Raw genomic sequence first — 25,730 nt, forward strand, 5'->3', positions numbered from 1 at the left:
GGTAATTTTGCCGTTCTGAATTGATATCCTGTGCCCCTGCTCTCACAATGCCTACTTCTAGGCCTACCCCTTTTAAAATCTCATCATTTCTTTGGTCTTTATCCCAGGGGGGAGGTTTATTCCAAACCGGACCTTCCTTAGCTCCTGTCGGGTTTCCCCCCTCAGTCAGTTTAAAAGCTGCTCTGCCACCTTTTTAAGGTTGCCTATTGAAGACTTTACTCTTCCAACAAGCCTTTTCCGTTGAGACCTATCCCAGTCTGTGTCTGTGTTAGAAATGCTTTTTAATATTTGTTTTAACAATATGTTTTAACCCTTTTTAAAAGATGTTTTAACGTTGTTAAATTTTTAACGTTGTTTTGTTTTAATATAATCTAAGGTCTGTTTTTACGATGTTTTAAAGTGTCTTTAGCATTTTTCCTTGCATCCCTGGGCTCCTACTGGGAGGAAGGGGGGTATATAGATCTAATATAAGATAGATAGATAGATAGATAGATAGATAGATAGATAGATAGATAGATAGATAGATAGATAGATAGATAGAGTTATAAAATACACCCCCGTCTCACACCCTTTTCTATTGGGAACCAATGGGTCTCTCCATATTCTGTCCTTGCAGTAGCCTCTTGTCCAGAGTATAGGTTGCACATCAGGACAGTCAGATGCTGTCGCACCCCCATTTCTTTTAAAGCATTCCATAGTTTTTCATGATCTACACAGTTAGAGGCTTTGCTATCATCTATAAAGCACAGGGTGATTTCCTTCTGAAATTCCTTGCTCTGTTCCATTATCCAATGTATGTTTGCGATACGATATGTGGTACCTCTTCGCTTTCTAATCCAGCTTGGACATCTGGCATTTCTTGCTCCATATACGGTAGTGTTTGTTGTAGAATCTTGAGCATTACTTTACTTGCATGGGATATTATGGTAATCATTCAAAAATTACTGCATTACCTGAGATCATCTTTCTTTAGAGTTGGTTATATATATTGAACGCTTCCAGTCTGTGGGCCATTGTTTTCTTTTCCATATTTCTTGACAGATTTTTCTCAACATTTGGACAGATACCATCTCAGTAGCTTGTAGCAACTCTATTGGTATGCCATCTGTTCCTGGTGATTGTTTCTTCCACGTATTTTAAGAGTAGCTTTTACCTCACATTCTACAATTTCTGGTTCTTCATCATATGGTTCCTCCGTGAATGAATCTGTCATCCTTGCATCTCTTTTATACAGTTCTTCAGTGTATTGCTTCCATCTTCCTTGTATTATACAGCCACGAGAGTGGCTGTATACTATAGCCAGTGTGGATTTTTCACCTTCCACAATGTTAAATTGAAAATACACCCCAAGCCATTCTGATGCTTCCCATGAGCTCATTTCAAAACAAAACCTTACAAATCTTATAGTCCTGAACTCAGAAACGCTTGCTTAACAGTACTCCCCATTTTCATGGTGATACATAAAACAGTCAGAGAGAATCAAGAGTTGAAAGGCTAAAGAGAGAGAAAAAAAACCCAGAGCCCTTTTGGACTTTTTTCTCTCAGAGTTCTCAAAATATGTTGAATTTCATTAAAAAATCAGCCATGTTCACGGAGTACCTGTAATCCTAATACTGACCTTGCCCCATACTCTGACCTTCATCTAGTGCAGTTGAAAAGTTGAAAAAATGCCTGGCTGATTTTTAATTAATTTAATAAATTTTGGCTGGAGCCCTATGATAGTGTCAGGCATGCTCAGTAAGAACCAACTGTCAGAGTTCTAAAACCCAGACTCACAGCTGCTGGGCTTGGCTAATCAGGGGGCCACAGCCACTCCAGACTTTGATTTCATGTAAGACAGTCATGGCTTCCCCCAGAGGATCCTGGGAAATGTAGTTTGTGAGGGGTGCTGAGAGGAGACTCCAATCCCCTGACAGAGCTCCAGTCTCCTAGCAACTCTCAGCACCCTTTACTAGCTACAATTCCCAGGACTCTGTGAGAGGAGCCATGACTGCCCAAGTGTAATGGAGGCCTGGTGTGGATGTGGCGAGGGACAGCTTTGGTTTAAATTTGGGTGGGAGGTAGGGTTGCCAGGTTCGGGGCCTGAGACTGATCCTGTATCTTTAGGAGAAGAGAAAGTCAGCCAAGTGCAGGTGTTCTTGCAACAAGAGACCTCTTGGTTAGCCTTCCCTTCTGCCTGGTACCCACCCACCCAATCGCGTACCCCCTGCCTGCTCATCCCCCAAGTCAGTGTTGGACTATGACCTGGGAGACCAGGGTTTGAATCCCCACACAGCTATGAAGCTCACTGGGTGACCTTGGGCCAGTCACTGCTTCTCAGCCTCAGAGGAATGCAATTGTAAAACCACCTCTGAATACCATTTACCATGAAAACCCTATTCAAAGGGTTGCCATAACTCCAGTTGACTGGAAGACAGTACATTTCCATTTTCAGACATGATTGCACAGAAATAAATCCCACTAAACTCAAAAAGTATGCAAATGACCAAACCCTCCCTCCCTTCTCCCTCCTATCCCCTCCCTCTTGCCCCTTCCCTCCCCTTCCTTTTTACCTATCTTAATATGATTGCACGGAAGTGAATACCATTGAACTCCATAAGCATACAAATGATCAAACCTGCCCTCCACTCCCCCTTCCTTTGCCCCCCTCCAATATGCTCCTTCTCTTTCCCCTCCCCCTCCCCAATGGTCAGTTTTATCTATCCTAATCATGATTGCATAGGAGTAAATCCAATTGAACTCAATAATCATGCAAATGATCAGACCTGCCTTTCCCCTCCTTCCCTTTCCTCTCCCTTCCTCCTCCCCTCCCCTCTTCCTTCTTCCTCCTCCCCTGCCCACTTCAGCCCTCCATCCCTCCCCCCGGTCAGTTTTACCTACCCTAAGCATGATTGCATGGGAGTAAATCGCACTGAACTCAATAAATATGCAAATGATCACATCTGTCCTTCTCCCCTCCCCCTCCTGCCTGCTCCCATCCCAGTCCTCCCCTCTGCCTTTCTTCCCCTCCCTCCTCCCCCTCCCTTCCCCATCCCCTGTGGTCAGTTTCACCTATCCTAAGCATAATTGCAGGGGAGTAAATCCCACTGAACTCAATAAGCATGCAAATGATCAATCCATTTTCAGCAAACTTGCACAGGATCCCATTAATTACCTCCCAGATTAAAAAGCAGGGAAATTCACTAGTTGGCAAAAAAACCTTGTGGTTTAAGAACGTACCTATAGCGCACAGCGATTTCTATCAAACTTTCAAAAGCAGGGAAATTGGGCAGCTATAGTGAATGCACCAGGGGAGCAGGAGACCTGAACTCTTCTCTGAGATATTGGACTGCCCTACAAATTGGTCAAAATGCAAACACCATTTGGGTTGGTCTTTCACAGTCCAATCCACTTCCTGTGTAGCTTGAACGAATTTGGAAACATGTGCCTCTGAGCATATGGGGAGTGGTGGCAACACCTGCAATCAGCCCAAATAATAGAAAGAAGACATGTGCTGTGCTGATCTTGTTTTAGCAGGGAGGAAGCAACATTATTAATTCAATTCATATTGTTCAGATGGTCACTTTAAATATGTCTGATTTACTTTGCGATTTTAGTGAAGTTTCCTATAGGAAATCATTTTCTTTTGCTTTTATTTCTATGAATATGTGAAGTACAGCGACACTGCATAATTTACACTAAAAAACTCCAAACATAATTGTGGAATAATGTCACTGACTTCTGCAGAATAGTCTCCAGGGGACCTCAGAAGTGTCTCAATCTGCACAAGATAAAACAGTGGGAGGTGAAATATATTCTAGCAAAATTCTAGATGTGCTCTATGTTCGCTCTTATCTCCATTGTGTATTTTAATGTTGGCTATTAAACCGAGAAAGCAGAGGTTAAATTTCCACAAGTGAGCTACGTGACTTAGAAGCGAAAGTTGGCAGAGCTCGAGCCATCTTCAAGGACACGTTGCTATGCAACCTAGGCTCGGGCAGCTGGCCTTATCTATATAGAGGGCCAGCAGACACTTGTGAGTGTGGGGGTCGAGGAGTTTGTACAGAGAGAGCTGTGATATATTGTCAGTAAAGTAACTCTTAAAACTTATTGCTTGTCCGGCTCATACCTTCAACTGGCATCTAGCCTGTCACTATACTGTTCTGCATCCTGGGCATCTGCTTGCGCCAGATCCAACATCCAACATTTAAATCTCCAGCATTCTATCCTTCTGTTCTGTCCCTGGCTTCCTTTGTTTTTTCAATGCAACACTCAACTCTAAAGTTCTCAAGGGGCCCAGAGATTCCTGGTCTAACCGTTCGTAAACTCCCAAAGGCTCCATTTCGCCTGGAGAGCCCTAATTCAGCAACTCGGCAGGGAGCCGGACAATCTTCGTAGTTTACAAGCCTTCACTGTTATCTGGAGGGAAGCCAAAGCTACCTCAGGCGAACTGTCAAGAGGGAAGATAAGGGCCTGCCAGCCCCCGGGAAACCAGGTCGCCCAAGTCCAATGTAACAGGGATAAAAGTCTTCAGGCGTTTAAGGCCGTGGCCTACTCCTACTTCCCTTTTTTATCCCTTTTTTTCCTCCCCGTTTCTACTTTCGTTTGGGCGAGCTCCCTGTTATCATGGTGCTCACCAGAAAGGGATATAGGGATCGGGGAATTGCTCCGACTGTGGGGGAGGTCCCTTCAAAGCTGCGGGCCCAACAAACAAAAATCACCCAGTTTTTTCCACCCACGGAGGAGGATTCTGAGCTCAAAGAGGCGCCCTTGATTCCGCCGCCTTCCTCAAATATTCATCTGGACTGGATTTTGGATTATAAAACCAACTTTACTGGACTAAAGGAGGATTTTGCCTCCGTGGATTTAGCAGCTGAGCTGGCTGCAGCTGAAGATTTCTCCTTGCTGCAGCTTGAGAACTAAAGGATTCGATGTACAACCCACTGATAGAGCCGATAGGCAGCTTGGGCTTAGAGAACCAGAATGACACCCCTGAATCATCCACAGTGACTTCTGACTCTAAAGCCCCTATTGAAGGTTGGATCTTCCTGGTGCTGGAGGACCTGGGACACGTAAAATCCATTCTTTCTGAATGCAACCATCTCCTAAGCACCCTGGTGGAAATCTCGAGAAAGGCAGGCCAGTCCAATGGGGGTGAAAGCTCAGGCCCTGGAGTGAGAAGTGTGGGCTCCCAAACATCCGTGCCCCTCCCACAGACCGGGGTGGTGCGCAGTCAAACATCTAACAATAAAAGCGCCTGTGACTGGAGCGGGCATTCCAAAGAAGAGCGAAAACATCAAAAATCCCAAACCCCCACGATCCAGGAAAATGAGGTTCCACCGACTCTTCAAATTACTCGACGGGCCTGCGTCTCAGGAACCAGCATCAAAATCTAAGGAGGAAGCCAGGCACAAAGGAACTTAGAGTGCTCCTGTCCCAGCTTGCCCTACCCCATGCACTTCCCCTTTATTGTCTCCCTTACCACAGTCATCTCAGGAGCTGTGCCCAGTCTCGGCAGCCCAAGTCCTTGGGCCCACATTCCCTGTAATAGAGCAGCCCTTACATGAATGTGCAAAAACCTCCAACTGGAATCTAGTACTGAATCGACGCAAGCTGGTTTTAGTGAACTACCCAAAACCTGAAGGGCTTTTATGCCAATATAAGCACAAACTCTAGAGACAGCTGTCCCTGGCCAGTTACACACAAGAAACATATTTCACATTGACTACCTGTTTCATAACTATTGGAGCGTGTGCATGGTGGTCACCTTCAGGGACTGGAGTCTGGCTACAATGGTGTACATTCATAGAAATGCCTTCCTTGCAAGGGGGATCACAGTCCTAAGGCTTTTTGAGAATGTGGCGCCTCCTCTGGCCTTATTGCCCTTCCCACCTCCCTTCTCCAAAAAACAATCAGGGAAATGAGCCCCATGCCCCTACCAACCTGATAGATTTAGACATTTCCACAGGCCCTGTGCCTCCACCCCAGCATGGACTTAGCCTCCCAATACCCCTTCCGAGTAGGAGCTCTACAAACAAGGAGCCTGCCCTGCTTGACAACGAAGAGATGCGGCTGGTAGAATCCTTTCATGACTTGCCTACAGAAGACCAAAATGAAATCGTGCTGAAGCTGGATCTGTTAAAATCTCACCTGGAAAAACTGCAAGCTAAGCAACTCAGCTGTACTTGCAAAAGGGGGGCACAGCGGGGCCAGACGTTGGCCGTACCCAACCATCAGACTTCTGAGGAGAGCCCTGGCCGAAAGGGGACACACCTCTCAGCCCAACAGACAGCTGCAGAAAACAATCTATGTTTTTAATTGACTGTGCCCACCTTGCCTTAAATAAAGTTGTTTAAACATAGCAGGCTGAAAACATGCATCCTTTTTTCCCCCAACAGCTAGAGTTATGTAGTTGAAGGAAGCCAGATTTCGACTGGACATCAGGAAAAACTTCCGAACTGTTAGAGCCATACGACAATGGAACCAATTTCCTAGAGAGCTAGTGGGCTCTCCAACACTGGAGGCCTTCAAGAGGCAGCTGGACAGCCATCTGTTGGGAATGCTTTGATTTGGATTCCTGTATTGAGCAGGGGGTTGGACTCAATGACCTTATAGGCCCCTTCCAACTCTACTGTTCTGTGATTCGATGATTTTTCATCAAACTGCAGTTTCAGATTCAACTGTTAATGCACCCAAAATAGAAATAGAACCTCCAATTTGAAACACAAAAGGCTGTCTTCACCATCATATGACGTTGACCAATAAAAAGACTTTGAAATTAATGAAAATAAATAAATTTGATTTCCAGGGTGAATAATGCGGGAAATAAAATTTTCTAGTTTAGATTCTCTGTAGAAACATTAGAAACACAGGAAAGAAGCAAAGTAAGAAGAACACCAACAAACATACAAAAATATAATTCTCCATCTTTGGAGGTGTTGCCACCACTCACCATATGCTCAGAGGCACATGTTACCAAATTCTTCCAAGGTACACAGGAAGCGGATTGGACTGTGAAAGACCAACCCAAATGGTGTTTGCATTCTGACTAATTTGTAGGGCAGTCCAATATCTCAGAAGAGGTCAGGTCTCCTGCTCCCCTGGTGCATTCACTAGAGCTGCCCAATTTCCCTGCTTTTGAAAGTTTGATAGAAATATCTGTGGGCTACAGGTACGTTCTTAAACCGCAAGGTTTTTTGCCTATTAGTGAATTTTATCTTGGTCATTCAGCGTGTTTCCCTGTTGATTATTCAACATCCCTACTCTTGGTCTAAATTTCCCTTTAATTTTTTCCTGCACTTCTGTGTAAAATCTCTCAATTTCTTCTTTTGTGTTTGCCATTGGAGCATAGACTGATATTACATTTATATTGATGGTTGTTATGTGCCTTCAAGTCAATCACGACTTATGGCGACCCTATGAATCAGTGATCTCCAGAAGCATCTGTCATGAACCACCCTGTTCAGACCTTGTAAGCTCAGGTCTGTGGCTTCCTTTATGGAATCAAGCCATCTCTTGTTTGGCCTTCCTCTTATTCTACTCCCTGCTGTTTTTCCCAACATTATTGTCTTTTCTAATGAATCATGTCTTCTCATGATGTGTCCAAAGTATGATAACCTGTTTCATCATTTTAGCTTCTAGTGATAGTTCTAGTTTAATTTGTTCTAACACCCAATTATTTGTCTTTTTTGCAGTCCATGGTATCCGCAAAGCTCTCCTCCAACACCACATTTCAAATGAATTGATTTTTTTCTTATCCGCTTTTTTCACTGTCCAACTTTCACATCCATGCATAGAGATCGGAAATACCATGGTCTGAATGATCCTGACTTTGGTGTTCAGTGATACATCTTTGCATTTGAGGACCTTTTCTAGTTCTCTCACAGCTGCCCTCCCCAGTCCTAGCCTTCTTCTCATTTCTTGACTATTGTCTCCATTTTGGTTAATGACTGTGCCAAGGTATTGATACCCCTTGCCAAGTTTAGTGTCCTCATTGTCACGTGTAAAGTTACCTAAATCTTCTGTTGTCATCATTTTAGTCTTCTTGACGTTCAGCTGTAGTCCTGCTTTTGTGCTTTCCTCTTTCACTTTCATCAGCATTCGTTTCAAATCATTACTGGTTTCTGCTAGTAGTGTGGTATTGTCTGCATATCTTTAATTATTGATATTTCTCCCTCCAATTTTCACACCTCCTTCATCTTGGTCCAATCCCGCTTTCCATATGATATGTTCTGCATACAGATTAAACAAATAGGGTGATAAAATATAACCCTGTCTCACACCCTTTCCGATGGGGAACCCATCGGTTTCTCCATATTCTGTCCTTACAGTAGCTTCTTGTGCAGAGTATAGGTTGCGCATCAGGACAATCAGATGCTGTGGCACCCCCATTTCTTTTAAAGCATTCCATAGTTTTTCATGATCTACACAGTCAAAGGCTTTGCTGTAATCTATAAAGCACAGGGCGATTTCCTTCTGGAATTCCTTGCTCCGTTCCATTATCCAACGTATGTTTGCTATACGATCTGTGGTACCTCTTCCCTTTCTGAAACCAGCTTGGACATCTGGCTCTTCTCGCTCCATATATGGTAAGAGCCTTCACTTTACTTGCATGGGATATTAAGGCAATAGTTCAAAAATTACTGCATTCCCTGGGATCCCCTTTCTCTGGAGTAGGATATTGAACACTTCCAGTCTGTGGGCTATTGTTTTATTTTCCATATTTGTTGACTAAGTTTTGTCAAAATGTGGACAGATTCAGTCTCAGTAGCTTGTAGCAACTCTATTGGTATGCCATATATTCCTGGTAATTGTTTCTTCAAAGTATTTTAAGAGCAGCTTTCACCTCACTTTCTAAAATGTCTGGTTCTTCATCATATGGTTCTTCCATGAATGAATCTGTCATCCTTGCATCTCTTTTACAGAGTTCTTCAGTGTATTGCTTCCATCCTCCCTTTATTTTACCTCAATCAATCAGTGTGTTCCCCTGTTGATTATTCAACATCCCTCCGTCTAAATTTCCTTTTAATTTCTTCCTGTACTTCTGTGTAAAATCTCTCAATTTCCTCTTCTGTGTTTGTCGTTGGAGCATAGACTGAGATGATGGTTATGTGGATGGGTTTCTCACTCTCAGAGTGAGTTTGACCTTGCCCCACACTCACACTCAGGGTTTTCATTATAGCTCCTAAGTGCTTTTCCTACGTCACTTCTCTCTATTAGAGCAATGCCATTTCTTCTTCATTTATGATTTCCTGCATAAAATATTTTGTCCCTTTCCCATTATTTAATTCACTCACACCAACTGTTGTAATGTTGATGCATTCCATTTCTTGCTTGACATCTTCTAACTTTCCCTGGTTCATGCTTCTCACATTCTATGTTCCTATTGTGTACCTTGTACAACTCCGGACTCTCCTTTCGCATCTGTGCGCATCAGCCTCTGGGCTTCCTTTTGGCTTTGACCCAGCTGTGCCATTAGTCACAGCGCTACTCGTACTTGTCCACTTTTCTTCCACAGAAGCTTGCAGAGTGTCATCCTCCAGCATTGTCTTGTGTTGCAGGTAACGGGGCTAACATTTTGGGAGGGAGGGGATGCAAGCTGCCCTCTGGGCAGTGGAAAGCACCATGTTCCTCTCAGATAGGATCCATCCTAGGTTTGGACATTCTAGCTGTGCATAAGTACTGGGCTGTCCACCTTAAATGGAGGAACAAGAGCACAGATTTTTGTTAAAATTGTCTTTCTCTACATCTCTTCTCACAACCTGTTACCAAGCACTGCTAAAATAACTCCATACAAGGCCTCGACCTTTGACAGTCAAACATGATATCAACAGAGCTCCAAGAGATATGTTTTCATAGGACAAATCATGATATATTCACAGGATTTCTCCACAGCATTTTATCTCCTTTTCTTTTCATTCCCTCAGGATACATCTGGGGTGTCAAGGCTGAGGGAGAAACATCTGAAGTATCACTGGAAAAAGATGAGGGGAAGGTGCAGGAGCAGAAACTGAGGAGTCAAGATGGAGCAAAGAGACAAGAGGAGAGACAAACTCACACCGGCGACAAACCTTATCAATGCTTGGAGTGTGGAAAGAGCTTCAGTGACAATAGCAACCTTACTTCGCATCAAAGAACTCACACAGGGCATAAACCCTATAAATGCTTCGAGTGCGGAAAGAACTTCAGGTGGGGAAGCAACCTTTCTTCGCATCAAAGAACTCACACAGGAGACAAACCTTATAAATGCTTCGAGTGCGGAAAGAACTTCAGGTGGAGTAGCAACCTTACTTTGCATCAAAGAACTCACACAGGGGACAAACCTTATGCATGCTTGGAGTGTGGAAAGAGCTTCAGTCAGAGTAGCCAGCTTACTTCGCATCACAGAACTCATACAGGGGACAAACCTTATAAATGCTGGGAGTGTGGGAAAAGCTTCAGTGACAGGAGCACCCTTACTTCGCATCAAAGAACTCACACAGGGGACAAACCGTATAAATGCTTGGAGTGTGGAAAAGGCTTCAGTCAGAGTAGCTACCTTACTTCACATCACAGAACTCACACAGGGGACAAACCATATAAATGCTTGGAGTGTGGAAAAGGCTTCAGTCACATTAGGAACTTTAACACACATCAAAGAACTCACACAAGGGACAAACCTTATAAATGCTTGCAGTGTGGAAAGACCTTCAGGTGGAGAAGCCACCTTTCTTCGCATCAAAGAACTCACACAGGGGACAAACCTTATAAATGCTTCGAGTGTGGAAAGAGCTTCAGGTGGAGTGGCAACCTTACTTCGCATCACAGAACTCATACAGGGGACAAACCTTATAAATGCTTGGAGTGTGGAAAGAGCTTCAGTCAGAGTAGCCAGCTTACTTTGCATCACAGAACTCATACAGGGGACAAACCTTATGCATGCTTGGAGTGTGGAAAGTGCTTCAGTCGGAGTGGCAACCTTACTTCGCATCACAGAACTCATACAGGGGACAAACCTTATAAATGCTTGGATTGAGGAAAGAGCTTCAGGTGCACTGGCCACCTTTCTTCACATCAAACAACTCACACGGGACAAACCTTATAAATGTTTGGAGTGTGGAAGGAGCTTCAGTGACAGTAGCACCCTTACTTCTCATCACAAAACTCATACAGGGGAGAAACCTGATAAATGCTTGGAGTGTGGAAAGAGATTTAGTCAGAGTAGCAACCTTACTTCACATGAAAGAAGTCACAGTGGAGACAGACCTTATCAATGCCTGGAGTTTGGAAAGAGCTTCAGTAAGAGTAGCTCCCTTACTTCTCATCAAAGAGGTTGCACACCGGACTTACTTTATAAATGCTTTGAGTACGAAAGAGCTTCAGGTGGAGTAGCAACCTTACTTTGCATCTAAGATGTCACACGGGACAAACCTTATCAATGCTTGGAGTGTGGAAAAAGCTTTGGGTAGAGTAGTGCCTTTACTCAACATCAAATAACTCACACAGGGCACAAACCTTATAAATGCTTCGAGTGTGGAAAGAGCTTCAGTCAGAGTAGCCACCTTACTTTGCATCACAGAATGCATACAGGGGACAAACCTTATGCATGTTATTAAAAACAGTGCTATTAAATATACATGTAACTGGCCAATTGCCAAGAAAATCCAACACGGTCACATTTGACTTCAAAAGAGGAAACTTCACAAAAATGAGGGGATTGGTAAAAAGAAAGCTGAAAAACAAAGTCCAGAGGGTCACATCACTCGAAAATGCTTGGAAGTTGTTTAAAAACACTATATTAGAAGCTCAACTGGAGTGCATACTGCAGATCAGAAAAGGTACCACCAGGGCCAAGAAGATGCCAGCATGGTTAACGAGCAAAGTCAAGGAAGCTCTTAGAGGCAAAAAGTCCTCCTTCAGAAAATGGAAGTCTTGTCCAAATGAAGACAATAAAAAAGAACACAAACTCTGGCAAAAGAAATGCAAGAAGACAATAAGGGATGCTAAAAAAGAATTTGAGGAGCACATTGCTAAGAACATAAAAACCAACAACAAAAAATTCTATCAATACATTCAAAGCAGGAGACCATCTAGGGAGGCGATTGGACCCTTGGATGATAAGGGAGTCAAAGGTGTACTAAAGAACGATAAGGAGATTGCAGAGAAGCTAAATGAATTCTTTGCATCTGTCTTCACAGTGGAAGATATAGGGCAGATCCCTGAACCTGAACTAACATTTGCAGGAAGGGATTCTGAGGAACTGAGACAAATAGTGGTAACGAGAGAGGAAGTTCTAAGCTTAATGGACAATATAAAAACTGACAAATCACCGGGCCCGGATGGCATCCACCCGAGAGTTCTCAAAGAACTCAAAGGTGAAATTGCTGATCTGCTAACTAAAATATGTAACTTGTCCCTTGGGTCCTCCTCCGTGCCTGAGGACTGGAAAGTGGCAAATGTAATGCCAATCTTCAAAAAGGGATCCAGAGGGGATCCTGGAAATTACAGGCCAGTTAGCTTAACTTCTGTCCCTGGAAAACTGGTAGAAAGTATTATTAAAGCTAGATTAACTAAGCACATAGAAGAACAAGCCTTGCTGAAGCAGAGCCAGCATGGCTTCTGCAAGGGAAAGTCCTGTCTCAGTAACCTATTAGAATTCTTTGAGAGTGTCAACAAGCATATAGATAGAGGTGATCCAGTGGACATAGTGTACTTAGACTTTCAAAAAGCGTTTGACAAGGTACCTCACCAAAGGCTTCTGAGGAAGCTTAGCAGTCATGGAATAAGAGGAGAGGTCGTCTTGTGGATTCCCCAGATTCCAAGGCGCCATCTCCCATCCCTGAGATGATGGAGAAGGTGCTCTGTGCCCTGGGCTTGGCCGTTGGCATTCTGGGCATCATCGCGGGCACCATCTGTTTGGTTTCAGTGGAATAGGAACGGTTTGTAGTCCTATTTCTTAGCAAAGTGTAGACGCAGGAGCGGAACTGAGAATAGCCAGGCCCACCTTCCTCTTGCGCACACTAGTTAAATAAACAACAGACAGTCTTCTTAGGTAAAAAGTATAAAGAAGGTTTATGGATCACTGAGACTTAAGACTCAGTAAAACAAGAAAGGCTCCTTTATTTCTAGAAATACGTAGTAGATAGGAAAGGCATCCCTAGTTCTAACTAAGTTGGAGGCGCAACGCCCAGACGTGGGAGTTGCCCTCGTGGCTCAGGAGAGAGAGACCAGAGACAAAGGCGTCTCCTCTCTCTCAGACAGTCGAAGAAGAAGACGGAGGGACGGGTCAGCTTCCCTGAGCATATTAGTTTGCCATGGAAGGAAGTCAGGCAGAGAACAGCACAGGTAAAAGTAGGCAAGCCTAGCTGGCTGGGGGACCCTCACTCTCTCTAGCTCCTTGCGCAGAGGGATGGATTGTTAAACCTGTTGGAAGTGGGGCAAGAGCAACTCCAGTTCGGGGTCTTTTGTTTGTATTCCAGAAGGAACCCAAACTGGAGTTGCTCTTGATGGAGGACCCCTCAAGCATCCTGGTGCCAAGCAATTTGGGCCCTGGAGAGTGAGGAGGGAAAATGGATTTTTATATATTCACACATATAAACATTGATGTGAAAGGTACAGCTTTATGAAATATAATAAGATCACAAGGAGCTAAGGAATCAAACAAAGAAGGCCACAGGCTTTCCGATCACAGAAAAGGAATTCAGTTGCACTGGCCAAATCATGACAGCGAAGGAAGTATGTGCGTACGATTAATGTCATATTGTTGATGAGCAAGTGAGGAAAGTGACTAGTGCTGGGGGAGCTGATTAGCTCTTCCCATGGTAAAAATGAGGGGTTTAGTTAAGATTATGGAGAATTCACATACCCTTTTAGTTTATACGTTTGCTTTTATGTAGATATATAAAATTAAGAAAATATATCCAGTGGATCATAACATCCTAGAATCCTGTGGGTGAAACCTGGTTATCAGGCAAGGGTCACGTTCACCTCACTGTGAGTGACTACCCTTAATGAGTATTTTGTGTGTATAATCTTTTCATTAATGAATTTTTCACTATTTGGTCTTGGGAAAACAGATTATTAGAGATTCCTGGTTTGGAATGCTGTAGAGATATGGAAAGTCTTCATAACAGAATCAAAGTGGAAGGGACATAACATCTGGGTTTGATACTGATTTTTAGAATAGCATGATGTGTGTAATTTTACTTCATCGATGTAACTGTGTTCTCGAGGTGAGAGGTATTCTGGGGTGGTCTGCCTTTCTTCATCCCTCTGTGTTTGATGGAGAGTGGCTGGCTCAGAATTACGCTTTCCCTAACTGTGGTCCCTAATCACTGTCTATACTGTGTGGCTTTCACCAATATGGTGATTTAAAAGTAACCTTTTCTCTATAGCAGTGTACTTATAAGTGGAATTTCATACAGAACTTCCAGTCACTCTAAGGGGAACCAAACTTGGCCTCGCATCATGGTGATAGTTAAAGGAACGTGTTGTCACGTCCTGGGATGTCCCTGGCCAGCTTGGCTGATCAGGAGCCACAATGGACTGGAATGTATGGTACAAAGCCACCAGTTACGTATGACAGTAGAATAGTGGGAATATCTGTCAAGGGGACAGAGTTGTTATTAAATATAATAAATAACAGAATACAAGAAACACAACTATACTATTTATTTTAAAATCTTTATTTTATTTATTTATTGCATATTTTAAGATGTTTTCATTTATTTTATCGTTCTTTAAAATGTATTCTCTGATATATTTATTTATTTTAATTTATTGTACTTTTAATTAATTTTAAGATAAAATAAAATAAGACCAGCTTTCGAATCCCCACCCAGCCATGAAGCTCCCTGGGTGACCTTGGGCCAGTCACTGCCTCTCAGCCTGAGAGGGAGGCAATGGTGAACCCCCTCTGAACACCGCTTGCCAGGAAAACCCTATTTGTAGCATCACCAGAAGTCGGAATCAACTTGAAGGCAGTCCATTTCATTTTTCATTTCATACATCTTTATTTTAAAGTAAGAAATGGAAAAGTTATAATGTTTTACAAAAGATCTCCAAGTGTATTTATCATTGTGACAGTGCTAGAATATGACAGATTTATTATTTATTTAACCCATTAAATAAGCAGATGTAAAAATGGACCTGAAAGTAGGTCATCATGACATGACCTGCCCACTAGTCTAGAGCCCCGCCACCTTGAAAACAGTTCCAGGCTCACTGATGTCCACTATCCATCTTCTTCCACAGTCGCTCCTTCATCAACAGTGGTGTGCCCTAGAAATCCGGTGGAACTGGGGGACCCCAACATCCTCATCTGCTCCGTGGACCGGTTCTCTCCCCCGGTGTTGAACATCACCTGGCTGAAGAACAATGAGGTGGTCTCGCAGGGCATGGAGGAGACGGACTTCTACCCCAGCGTGGACAACACCTTCTGCAAGTTCTCCTACCTCACCTTTGTCCTGGAGCAGGGGGACTTCTACGTCTGCCAGGTAGAGCACTGGGGCCTCCCCGAGAGGAGGACGGAGAAGATCTGGCGTAAGCTAGATCTGACCTTCTCCCTGCTTTGAAAATCAGAAATCTAGATTCTGAACTCATAAGAAATACATTCTAAAGATCTGAGCAACTTCAACATGTTTCCTGTTTTGCACAGTTTACTCTGTTTTTGCCAGCTGTAGGGGGAGGAAGGAGCTTGCCTGTCTTCTGAGGTTTCGTGAGATATTGCTACTCATTTCAATTTTCAGGACTAGAGTGTAGTAACTTGTATTTTTTTATAAAGCAAAGATGGTAGTCTCAGAGGGTGATGAATTCTGTGCCCCCAGATGTCCTTGTGTGTGTTTGCTCACACAGTCCCATCCTGGATAAGGTAAGCAACAAGTAGGCTGTGGGCACCTTTTGGGGCGACTGAGAGAACATGGCAAGAGGGCCTTTCTTGGGCAGGAAGGTGGCGACGTGGATGCAGCTCAGCTTGGGATTCAGGGGGCAGGTGGAGGGAGGATGGCTCTCTCCTCTGCGAGTGATGGAGGACACACAGGCAAGCTCTCATGCATGGTCCGTTCTTCCTCTCCACCAGATTCCAAGGAGCTGGCTCTCATTCCCGAGACGGCCCAGAATGTGCTCTGCGGCCTGAGCATTCTGAGCATTGGCATTCTGGGCATCATCGCTGGCCCCATCATCTTCATCAAAGCCATGAGGATGAAGGAGGACAGCAACCACCGCAGGGGCCCCATGTGAGTCAGAAAGAGAGATCCCACCCAAGCGAAGTTGCCACAGCATGGAGATGGCAGCCGGCAGAAGAGAGGGAGCAGCTGGGGGTCCGGGGAGTTGCCAAAGGGGGCTGCCATGCTCTGTGTCAGTGGAAGCATCCGGTAGAGGATGAATGACTCTCAGCAGCCACAGGGGCTCCCTCACCCAAGAGAAGACCTTCCTCCAGGCCTGCAACCTTCAGCGTTTGGGGACCCACATCTCCAAGGAGCCACACTTACTTTGCATCTAGAATACTTCCTTCCCAGTGAATGGGAATCACCCTCCAAAGGGCTTTGCCATAGTGTGGGGGGATGGGGATGGGCGTCATCCTGCCCAGAGGATGCTCAGATCTCAGCACTGGCCTTTCAGTCTCCTGGGTCACATGTTGAAGGTCACTGAGGGAGCACTTCTCTTGTTTCCAAAGGGAAACAGCCAACAGAGCTCTGTGCCCGATGCTGGCTGTGTGTCACAACAGGGACCACACCTGGCCTGGCCAGATTTCAGTGTGTTACACTCTTACACGTACAGAGTTTGTCTGCTTTAATCATCCTCTTGCCATATTCACCTCTGACTTCTTCAGTGCTGAGTCCCAAGGACTCCTCTCCTGTTGAAGCTAATCAGGATGTGATGAAATATCAGGTTTCACTGAAGGTGCCCACAAGTGAGAGCAATGTGTGGGGTGTGGCATGTATGGGCCCTGTGTCCCTAACCTTCACTCCCAAACCTAAATCCTGCAACAATATTTATGTGCCAAGGAAACCCACATTTTGCTACAAAGACTTTACTTTTTTTACACACCTTTTTCTGCTTCAAAGAACTTTGCTTTTTCAGACGTGCCATGTGACTGAAAAGGGAGATTTTATACAGAGATAGTCAGTGGTGGAGGGATGTCTATCCACTAGAAAGACAGGGTGGGGAATGTTAGCCATAAAAACTGGAGGAGAAAAGGGATCTCTGCAGCCACAAGGTCTAGAAACTTATCTTAAACATTGTTTTTTTTAAAAAAGAGAGAGACATATTCTATTCTGGGTGCCACATGCTACACCAGACACCTGATTCCACTAGAGCAAGATTGCAGAGGGGCACCCAGAGGAGGAAATGGCTCCCAGCTAACCAGCCCCTCTCGTTCCCTTCCAGATAACCAAGAAGGAGACAGGTAGCCCTTTCCTGACGGTTTCTCTGCAGTGCCCTGAAATGCATCTCCCAAGACTTTGTTTCTTCAGTCAGCTGGAAGGACCTGCTACTTGCTTGCCCATGTGCTCACCTGGCCTGCTCTGCCCTCCCCAAAGCACCCCACTGGCATCAAAAGAGCAACAGAGAGTCGAAGGCTGATGTGGCATCAGTGCATCTGGGGAACTCCACGCTGGTGTATTTCAGCATCAGCCAAAGAACTCAGATATGTCATACTTTTAAAAAGATGGTTTCTGCTTGCCATAGGGCAGGATGAGGACCTCTGAGGGGCATTGTACTGTTCCCATTCACACCCCCCCCTGCAACGTCTCAGATTTTAGTGGGTACTTCCACTTTTTAAAGCCTCATGCCACATTTATTAGAGCAGAAATGTATTAGTTTCTACAACCGAAGATTAAATGTTTTAGGATGCTATCTTGTCTATGCAATATCAGGTACAGAATGCACACCCCTGGGAGGACCCTGACCTAGGAGGGTTAATTCCCGCTCTTTCCATCTGCAGGATGATGCAAGCGAGACCCTCTGCTCGGGTGATGAGGCTGCACAGTGTCCAGGGCAGATTCCTTGGCTTGGACTTGGGGTGCTAACACTCCCCAGTCATGGGCTCTCCCCATCTGATGCCCAGGGGAGCAGATCTTCCTCCTGGCCCTGTCAGAGGCTGGTATGTCATATTCTGGAGAGTTGGAGGGGAGGGGGCTTCTTGCCTTGCATTGAGGGCAGCTGCAGGGCACAAGGAGACCCTGTGCCAACAGCCACATTTGCAACAAAGCGTGGCAATTCATCCACACCACAATCACCCCCATCTCTAGTTTTTGGAGAGAGGCTTCCTCAGTTCTGTGAGCTACACTGCAGTGACCTCAGGTGCTTGATCCATCGCTGTCTACAGGCCCCAATATCATATTCATCCAGGTACAGAAATGTCTGTCTGAAGTGAAGGCTCTCTTTTCTCCTGCAAAATATTCCAGGTGGCATCTGCACAATCCAAACTCTGTTGTTCATAGACATGCGCCATGTTTCCAAAAACAATGAATAAAATTCAGATTTTGAGGATGTGTTTTCAGTGGTTTTAATCTTCTGTGAAGCTCTGAATACATATTGCACATTATAAAGGCAAACCGTTCAGGGAGGAAGCCTGCCTTGCAAACCATGCAAGTTCCTGCACCAAACGGAGGTTTCCAGGCTGGACTCATATCACACATGACAAAGCAAGAACATTTGGGACAATTTGAATCAGTCAGGGTAAGGCTGAGAGAGAATGGGTATAAAACTGAGGCAGGGGAGCGGGTCAATGGGTGCCAGCAAGGTGCATGTCATGTGTCCGTATCATGCATCAAGTGTGGCTTCCCAGGGATTGTTCCTGGGTCTGGTGCTGTTCAATATCCTCTTTCAACTTCAGGAGAACAAAAGGAGAGGAAACTCTTTGCAAAGGACACAAACTTGCAAGGCACTGCATAGTGGTGAGGGAACAAGATTGAAACTGAGATGGCCTCACTCCAAAGTGGTGAGATGGGGGAGGGCCATATCATGGCATTAAGTGGGGGCTGGGGGTGGGTGTTAGAGATCCCAGCTACGATGATCCCAGCAACTTCTCCCTGGAACTCCACAGCAGATGGGTTGGTCCTCAGAAGTTGGAAGTTTGACAAGTGATGATCCAGAGGAAAAGGGTGAAGGAGAAAATTGGGGTGGCGTAAACTTTACAAGACTGTTTGCACCTTTGATCTCCCTCTTCCCTGGAGAAATGCCCCTCCTAGCCTGAAGCAGCCTGGGACGTTCTATGACAATCACAAGTCTTCAGTTTTGCAAAAGCGAAACCTTTTGTTGCCTGTCAGCATATGGTGATTGGTGGCAACACCTGCAATCAGCCCAAATAAAAGAAACAAGGCATGTGCTGTGCTCATCTTGTTTTAGCAGGGAGGAAGCAACAATATTAAGACAAAAGAGGAAGGCCAAACAAGAGATGGATTGATTCCATCAAGGAAGCCACAGACCTGAACTTACAAGTTCTGAACAGGGTGGTTCACGGCAGATGCTCTTGGAGGTCGCTGATTCATAGGGTGGCCATAAGTTGTAGTCGCCTTGAAGGCACGTAGCAACAATTTTCAAGAGGTTTTTAGTGTTTTATAATTTTTTTGCTGCCCTGGGCTCTCTTTGAGAAGAAGGGTGAGATATAGATTTAACAAATACTAATTAAATAAAGAGAATGAGACAAACTTCATGGAGAATAAGGCTATCAGTGGCTACTAGCCATAATGGCTCTGTTCTGCCTCTATAGGCAAGGCAGTATGCTTCCCAATACCAGTTGTTGGAAACTGCAGAAGGGGAGAGTGGTCTAGCCTTCCGGTCCTGCTTGTGGGCTTCCCATTGAGGCCTCTGGTGGCCTCTGTGAGACCAGGATGCTGCACTAGAAGGGCCACTGGCCTGTTCTAGCAGGGCTCTCATGTACTTACGTTCTGATATTTGTTTAACCTGTTAGGTCCAAACCCAACACGCGAGCCGCCACTGTCTCCTCAGCTCGCAAACATCCGGGTAAGGTGCGGAGTTGAGTGCAAGATCCACTACCAGAGGCTAAATAACACACACGCACGATATTTACCTTTGCAAAGGGGTCCCAGTACCTTCAAGCAAGGTGCTATTCAGAAGTGGGAGCCCCGTTTATTGAAAGAGCAGAGAGTTATATAGTTTCCCCAAAGATAACAGAACTGGGGAGTTCATGCGTCACTACATTCAAGAAAATGGCTAGTCATAGTAATATCAAAACATAAGAAATGGGGTGCTTGAGATAAGAATGCTCTCAGACATTCGGTCTTCTACTAGACAAAGTATCAATGTAGATAGCAGGAAAGGGGTGCTTTTAGAATAACAAAGAAAGGCACATCTTGGTTTCTTTTCAGCTAGGGGTCTACATAGGTATGCGGCCTTGAGATAAGCGGTGCAGTCAGAGGAGAACAGAGAAACAGATATGGGGGAGGAATAGCTACAGGCAGGGCCATTAAATCACTTTTACATTTAGAGAAAGATAGGGAAGGAAATGAAATCCAGCTAGAACAGGCTTTTATTAATCATGAGCCACTGGAAGGTTACAGGTCAGGTCACAGGGAAATAAACCGATATTAAAATCATATCAAGTCCAAATACATTTCCATCCTAACAAACCTGAGTATATACATTTACTTAAATCACCCAATTTCAATGAGTAATAATGGACAGTGGTCTTAGTGGGAAGAGGATAGCTGCACAAAGCTATAAAATCATGCTAGAAGCCCAAATGGGGTCCCCGTGTGTGACTAAAAGACTTTGGGGGGATGATCTACAGATACAAATAGAGGATTACCAATGGGGTGCCCTTTGGTCTGCTAAACCTCTTAAGTCAGTATCAGTGGCTTTACAGGAGACTTTCCCCCCTCCCGCCTAAATTTGTTATAGGTGCTATTGTATTCCAGTACAGCTCTGTTGAACGGTATCAACATTTAGCTCACACTGTCAGAGTGGATGCTGACTTAAGGGTGCCTCTTTCCACCTTTGGAGGACGTGACCGCGCATTGAGTCTTTCAGGATGATGGTCCACAAGGAATTGGCTGGGGTAACAGGAGAAAGTGTTGCATTTTCAGGGGAATTATTTTGGTTATCGTTATACGAGGGGCGAGATCGGACTGTTACCTTTAAGGACTTAGTATCCTTATTACTGATTGCTGCGAGGCAAACAGTTGTTCAAAGATGGAGAGACCTGGAAGGGTTGGACTTTGCAAGCTGGCTAAGGAATATCCACACTGTTGCTCTGATGAAGAAGAATACCCACGACCTGCGTTTTCTACAAGGAGGAGAGCAGGCAGAGACATCCAGTGCCATTTGGTGCAAATGTATAGAATCATAGAATAGTAGAGTTGGAAGGGGCCTCTAAGGCCATCAAGTCCAACCCCCTGCTCAATGCAGGAATCCAAATCAAACCATTCCCGACAGATGGCTGTCCAACTGCCTCTTGAAGGCCTCCAGGGTAGGAGAGCCCACTACCATTCTAGGTCATTGGCTCCATTGTCATATGGCTCTAACAGTTAGGATGTTTTTCCTGATGTCCAGTCAAAATCTGGCTTCCTGCAACTTGAGCCCATTATTCCGTGTCCTGCACTCTGGGATGATCGAGAAGAGATCCCGGCCCTCCTCGGTGTAACAACCTTTCATGTACTTGAAGAGTGCTATCGTATCTCCCCTCAGTCTTCTCTTCTCCAGGCTGAACATGTCCAGTTCTTTCAGTGTCTCCTCATAGGCCTTTGTTTCCAGTCCCCTCATCATGTTTGTTGCCCTGCTCTGAACCCGTTCCAGTTTGTCTGCATCCTTCTTGAAGTGCGGAGACCAGAACTGGACACAGCACCCAAGATGAGACCTATCCAGTGCTGAATAGAGGAGAACTAATACTTCATGCGATTTGGAAACTATACTTCTGTTAATGCAGCCTAAAATAGCATTTGCCTTTTTTGCAGCGACATTGCACTGTTGGCTCATATTCAGCTTGTGATCAACGACAGTTCCAGGATCCTTCTCACATGTATTGCATATGCTTCAGAAGATGATTTACACTGTTAATTGTCAGCAGCAGCTCAACAGATAATGGTTTCCTTGAAATTGTTTAATTGATTTCTCTTGAATATATTTGATGGTTGAAATTCTAGTATAATGCAGAGGGAGGGGGTTGGGGCAACGGTTGTCTGGAGTATTTCTGTATTTCTTATCTCTTCCGTTCTTTTTTGTTTTCTTTTATTTTCTGTACTGCTTTGTTTATTGATTCATAATAAAAATCAAGAAAATAAATATAAATTGACTTAAATGACTTACAGCATTCACTTCACTGTATGTTACTAAAAGATGTTCATTTACCCTCCGCAGGTACTTTAAGAGTTGGAGGGCACCTTCCCTATTCGTGTGTGTGTGTGTGTGTTACAAATGTAAGTAATCCTTTGGCGACAGGGCGTAGTAGGAACCTCTGTGCCTGCGCCCTGGATTTGCACAAGGGGCAGAGCCTGCAAGACGTTTGCCCAGAGCGCAGCTGGTATTCAGTCCTCCAGCGGTGGAAGGAACTGAGCTCTGTTTCCTAGAGAGGCAGGATGTTGTCATGACAATGGGAGGGAGGGAGACAAGAGTGAAGCAAGGAAGCAAACAGGCTTGATTGATTGCCAAGGAGGAGGAGGAGGAGGAAGGAGGCTGGATCGTGATAGCTGATAGGGCTGGTGCTCCTGTCGAAACCCTGGTTGAACTGTGGAATGCACAAATGACCCGGGCAGTTGACATGATCGCTCCTGTGCGCCCTCTCCTATGCAGAGCTCATGCAGCTCCATGGTTTACTCTGGAGCTGAGAGCGATGGAGCAACATAGGAGATGGCTTGAGTGCAACTGGAGGCTTACTCCTGACGGATGCAATTATACACTGGTAAGTGCCTATACCAAGTTGTATTTAGGGGCAGTGAGAGCAGCAAAAAAGCAGTATTTTGCTGACACTATTAGAACATCTATTTGCCGTCCAGCGGAGCTTTTTAAAATTGTCCGAGGACTATTACATTCTGGCCCTAGGGACATGGTAGCACCATCAGAGGCCCGCTGCAATGCTTTTGTTCGACACTTCCAAGAAAAAATCTTTTGCATCCGTCGGGACTTAGACTCCAACGTTATAACGGTTGAATCAAATGAGGTATCCGGAACACAGCCTTGTCCTGATTTGTTGGATGAATTTCAGTTGGTGCAGCTTGAGGATGTTGACAAGGTGCTTGGACAGGTTTGTGCAACCACTTCTGTGCTGGATCCTTGCCCTTCTTGGCTAATAAAAGCTAGCAGGGATGGAACAGTCAGCTGGGCCAGGGAAGTGATTAATGCCTCTCTGGAGGGGGTTGGTCCCTGGCTGCCTGAAAGAGGTAGTGATGAGACCACTCCTGAAGAGACCTTCCCTGGACCCAGAAAACTATAACAATTACAGGCCGGTAGCAAATATCCCATTTCTGGGCAAGGTCCTGGAACGAGTGGTTGCGGATCAGCTCCAGACACTCTTGGATGAGACTGATTATCTGGATCCATTTCAATCGGGTTTCAGGCCCGGTTTTGGCACTGAGACAGCCTTGGTCGCCCTGTATGATGACCTTTGTCGGGAGAAGGACAGGGGGAGTGTAACCCTGTTGATTCTCCTTGATTTATCAGCGGCTTTTGATACCATCGACCATGGTATCCTTCTGGGGAGACTCTCTGATTTGGGAGTTGGCGGTACTGCTTGGCAGTGGTTCCACTCCTACTTGGCGGGTCGTCGCCAGAAGGTAGTGCATGGGGAGTACTGCTCGACACCCTGGGTCCTCCAGTATGGAGTTCCGCAGGGGTCAGTTCTATCCCCCATGCTTTTCAACATCTACATGAAGCCACTGGGTACAGTCATTAGGAGTTTTGGAGTGCGTTGTCACCAGTATGCTGATGACACGCAGCTCTACTTCTCCTTTTCATCTTTTTCAGGTGAGGCTGTCGATGTGCTGAATCGGTGCCTGGTTGCGACAATGGACTGGATAAGAGCTAATAAACTGAGGCTCAATCCAGACAAGACTGAAATGCTGTTAGTGGGTGGTTCTTCTGACCAGATGATGGATGTGCGACCGGTTCTGGATGGGGTTGCACTCCCCCTGCAAGAGCAGATTCGTAGCTTGGGCATTCTTTTCGAACCATCCTTGTCACTTGAGGCTCAGGTAGCCTCGGTGGCACGGAATGCTTTTTACCAACTTCGGTTGGTGGCCCAGCTACGCCCCTATCTGGACAGAGACAACCTTGCTTCAGTCATTCACGCTCTGGTAACTTCTAAATTGGATTACTGTAATGCACTCTACGTGGGGCTACCTCTGAAGACGGTTCGGAAACTGCAGCTCGTGCAAAATGCAGCAGCCAGATTGTTAACTGGGACCAGGAGGTCCGAACATATAACACCGATTCTGGCCCGCTTGCACTGGCTGCCTATTTGTTTCTGGGCCCAATTCAAGGTGTTGGTTTTAACCTATAAAGCCTTACACAGCATGGGACCACAATACCTGCTGGAACGCCTCTCCCGATATGAACCTACCCGTACACTCCGATCAATATCGAAGGCCCTCCTCCGGGCACCTACTCAGAGAGAAGCTCGGAGGGTAGCAACAAGAAAAAGGGCCTTCTCAGTGGTGGCCCCCGAGTTATGGAATAATCTCCCCCTTGAAGTACGCCTGGCGCCAACGTTAATATCCTTTCGGCGCCAGGTTAAAACGTTCCTCTTCTCCCAGGCATTTTAAATTTTAAATTTAAATTTTGAAATAAAAATCTTAAATTTAATTTAATTATGTAACCATTTTTAATCATTTAATCATTCTACACCATTGCATTTGTATTTACACTCTATTTTTAGCATTTAGTATATTAGTATTTTAATGTTTAGTATTTTCTGAGTTTCTAAATTGTATCTTGATGTTTTATTCTGTTGTGAACCACCCAGAGAGCTTCGGCTATGGGGCGGTATAGAAATCTAATCATAATTAAAAATAATAAATAAATCGTGGCGAGTACTCAAGACAAAGAGAGAGGTGCAGCAGTGGGGCTGAGAAAGGGTCAGGAGTTTGCCTTTGGGGGGAGAAAAGAGGGGGAGATCCTCCCCCCACATCTCCCCCGGGAATTCATGGGGGGGAGTCGCATGCATGCAACCCAGCTGCAACATTGGGGGCCGAACAGCTGCAGTGCTTCCATTGCACGATCCTCGTTGAAGCGCCCCAGGTGTTGGGGCTAAGAAAGCCGGCCTACCTCACTGGGCTGCTGTGTGAGGACAAAAGGGGAGCAGGAGCAGGTGTTCCCTCCTCCCAAACGCCTTGGAGAAGAAAGCAGATTTAAAACAAGAGTAAGCAAGCGAATAAGTGAGCAATATTTTCCCCACATCCAAACGGGGGCTGTTTTATTGTCCATTCTGTCCACAGTATGTTTCTGTGAGCCCATTTCTGCACTGCGGTAGTTCCTGGGAGGAAACACACTTTTTGTAGAATCATAGAGTTGAAGGGGCCTGTAAGACCATCCAGCCGAACCCCCAGCTCAGTGCTTACCCTCTCCCCCAAATGTACTTGGCCTCTTCTTCTGGTCTCCTCAAACCTCCCCCACATTGTAGATTCTCTCTCTCTCTCACTCACTCACTAGGACAATTATTTCCCTGCTTTCCTGACCTTACAACCTCGTTGCTGCTGCTGAAGGTTGGGGAGGGGGAGATCAGCCTCCATTTCCCACTCTGGGGCCCTTGGAGGACAGTCTGAATAAACATGTGTGGCCAGCAAATAAGCTCAACTCAGTCGTCCAAACTGCAGCCCTGT

General features: G+C 45.2%; 2 protein-coding genes across 2 annotated transcripts; both read left to right on the plus strand.

Annotated features, from left to right (window-relative positions):
* The first annotated feature begins 4,910 nt into the window (after nucleotides 1-4,910).
* Nucleotides 4,911-15,299, plus strand: LOC133379108 (zinc finger protein 239-like). Its single transcript, XM_061613717.1, has 4 exons — nucleotides 4,911-5,051; nucleotides 10,235-11,795; nucleotides 14,760-14,978; nucleotides 15,211-15,299. Exons 1-2 carry the CDS (start codon nucleotides 4,911-4,913, stop codon nucleotides 10,991-10,993), a joined length of 900 nt encoding a protein of 299 aa, XP_061469701.1. The 3' UTR covers nucleotides 10,994-11,795; nucleotides 14,760-14,978; nucleotides 15,211-15,299.
* Nucleotides 15,300-15,460: 161 nt separating this feature from the next.
* On the plus strand, nucleotides 15,461-17,433 carry LOC133381880 (HLA class II histocompatibility antigen, DR alpha chain-like). Its single transcript, XM_061621446.1, has 2 exons — nucleotides 15,461-16,190; nucleotides 17,344-17,433. The coding sequence occupies exons 1-2, from the start codon at nucleotides 15,958-15,960 to the stop codon at nucleotides 17,345-17,347; spliced, it is 237 nt and encodes a 78-aa protein (XP_061477430.1). The 5' UTR covers nucleotides 15,461-15,957; the 3' UTR covers nucleotides 17,348-17,433.
* Nucleotides 17,434-25,730: the final 8,297 nt, after the last annotated feature.

Source organism: Rhineura floridana, chromosome 3 (genome assembly GCF_030035675.1).
Source record: "Rhineura floridana isolate rRhiFlo1 chromosome 3, rRhiFlo1.hap2, whole genome shotgun sequence".
Lineage (NCBI taxonomy): Eukaryota > Metazoa > Chordata > Lepidosauria > Squamata > Rhineuridae > Rhineura > Rhineura floridana.

Bases quoted from the DNA above. Each gene is read 5' to 3' on its own strand.
- LOC133379108 (XM_061613717.1), top strand. From the start codon at position 4,911: ATGTACAACCCACTGATAGAGCCGATAGGCAGCTTGGGCTTAGAGAAC. The intron at 5,052-10,234 runs GTAAAATCCATT...AAATGCTTCGAG, and splicing joins TGCTGGAGGACCTGGGACAC to TGCGGAAAGAACTTCAGGTG.
- LOC133381880 (XM_061621446.1), top strand. From the start codon at position 15,958: ATGGCTCTCTCCTCTGCGAGTGATGGAGGACACACAGGCAAGCTCTCA.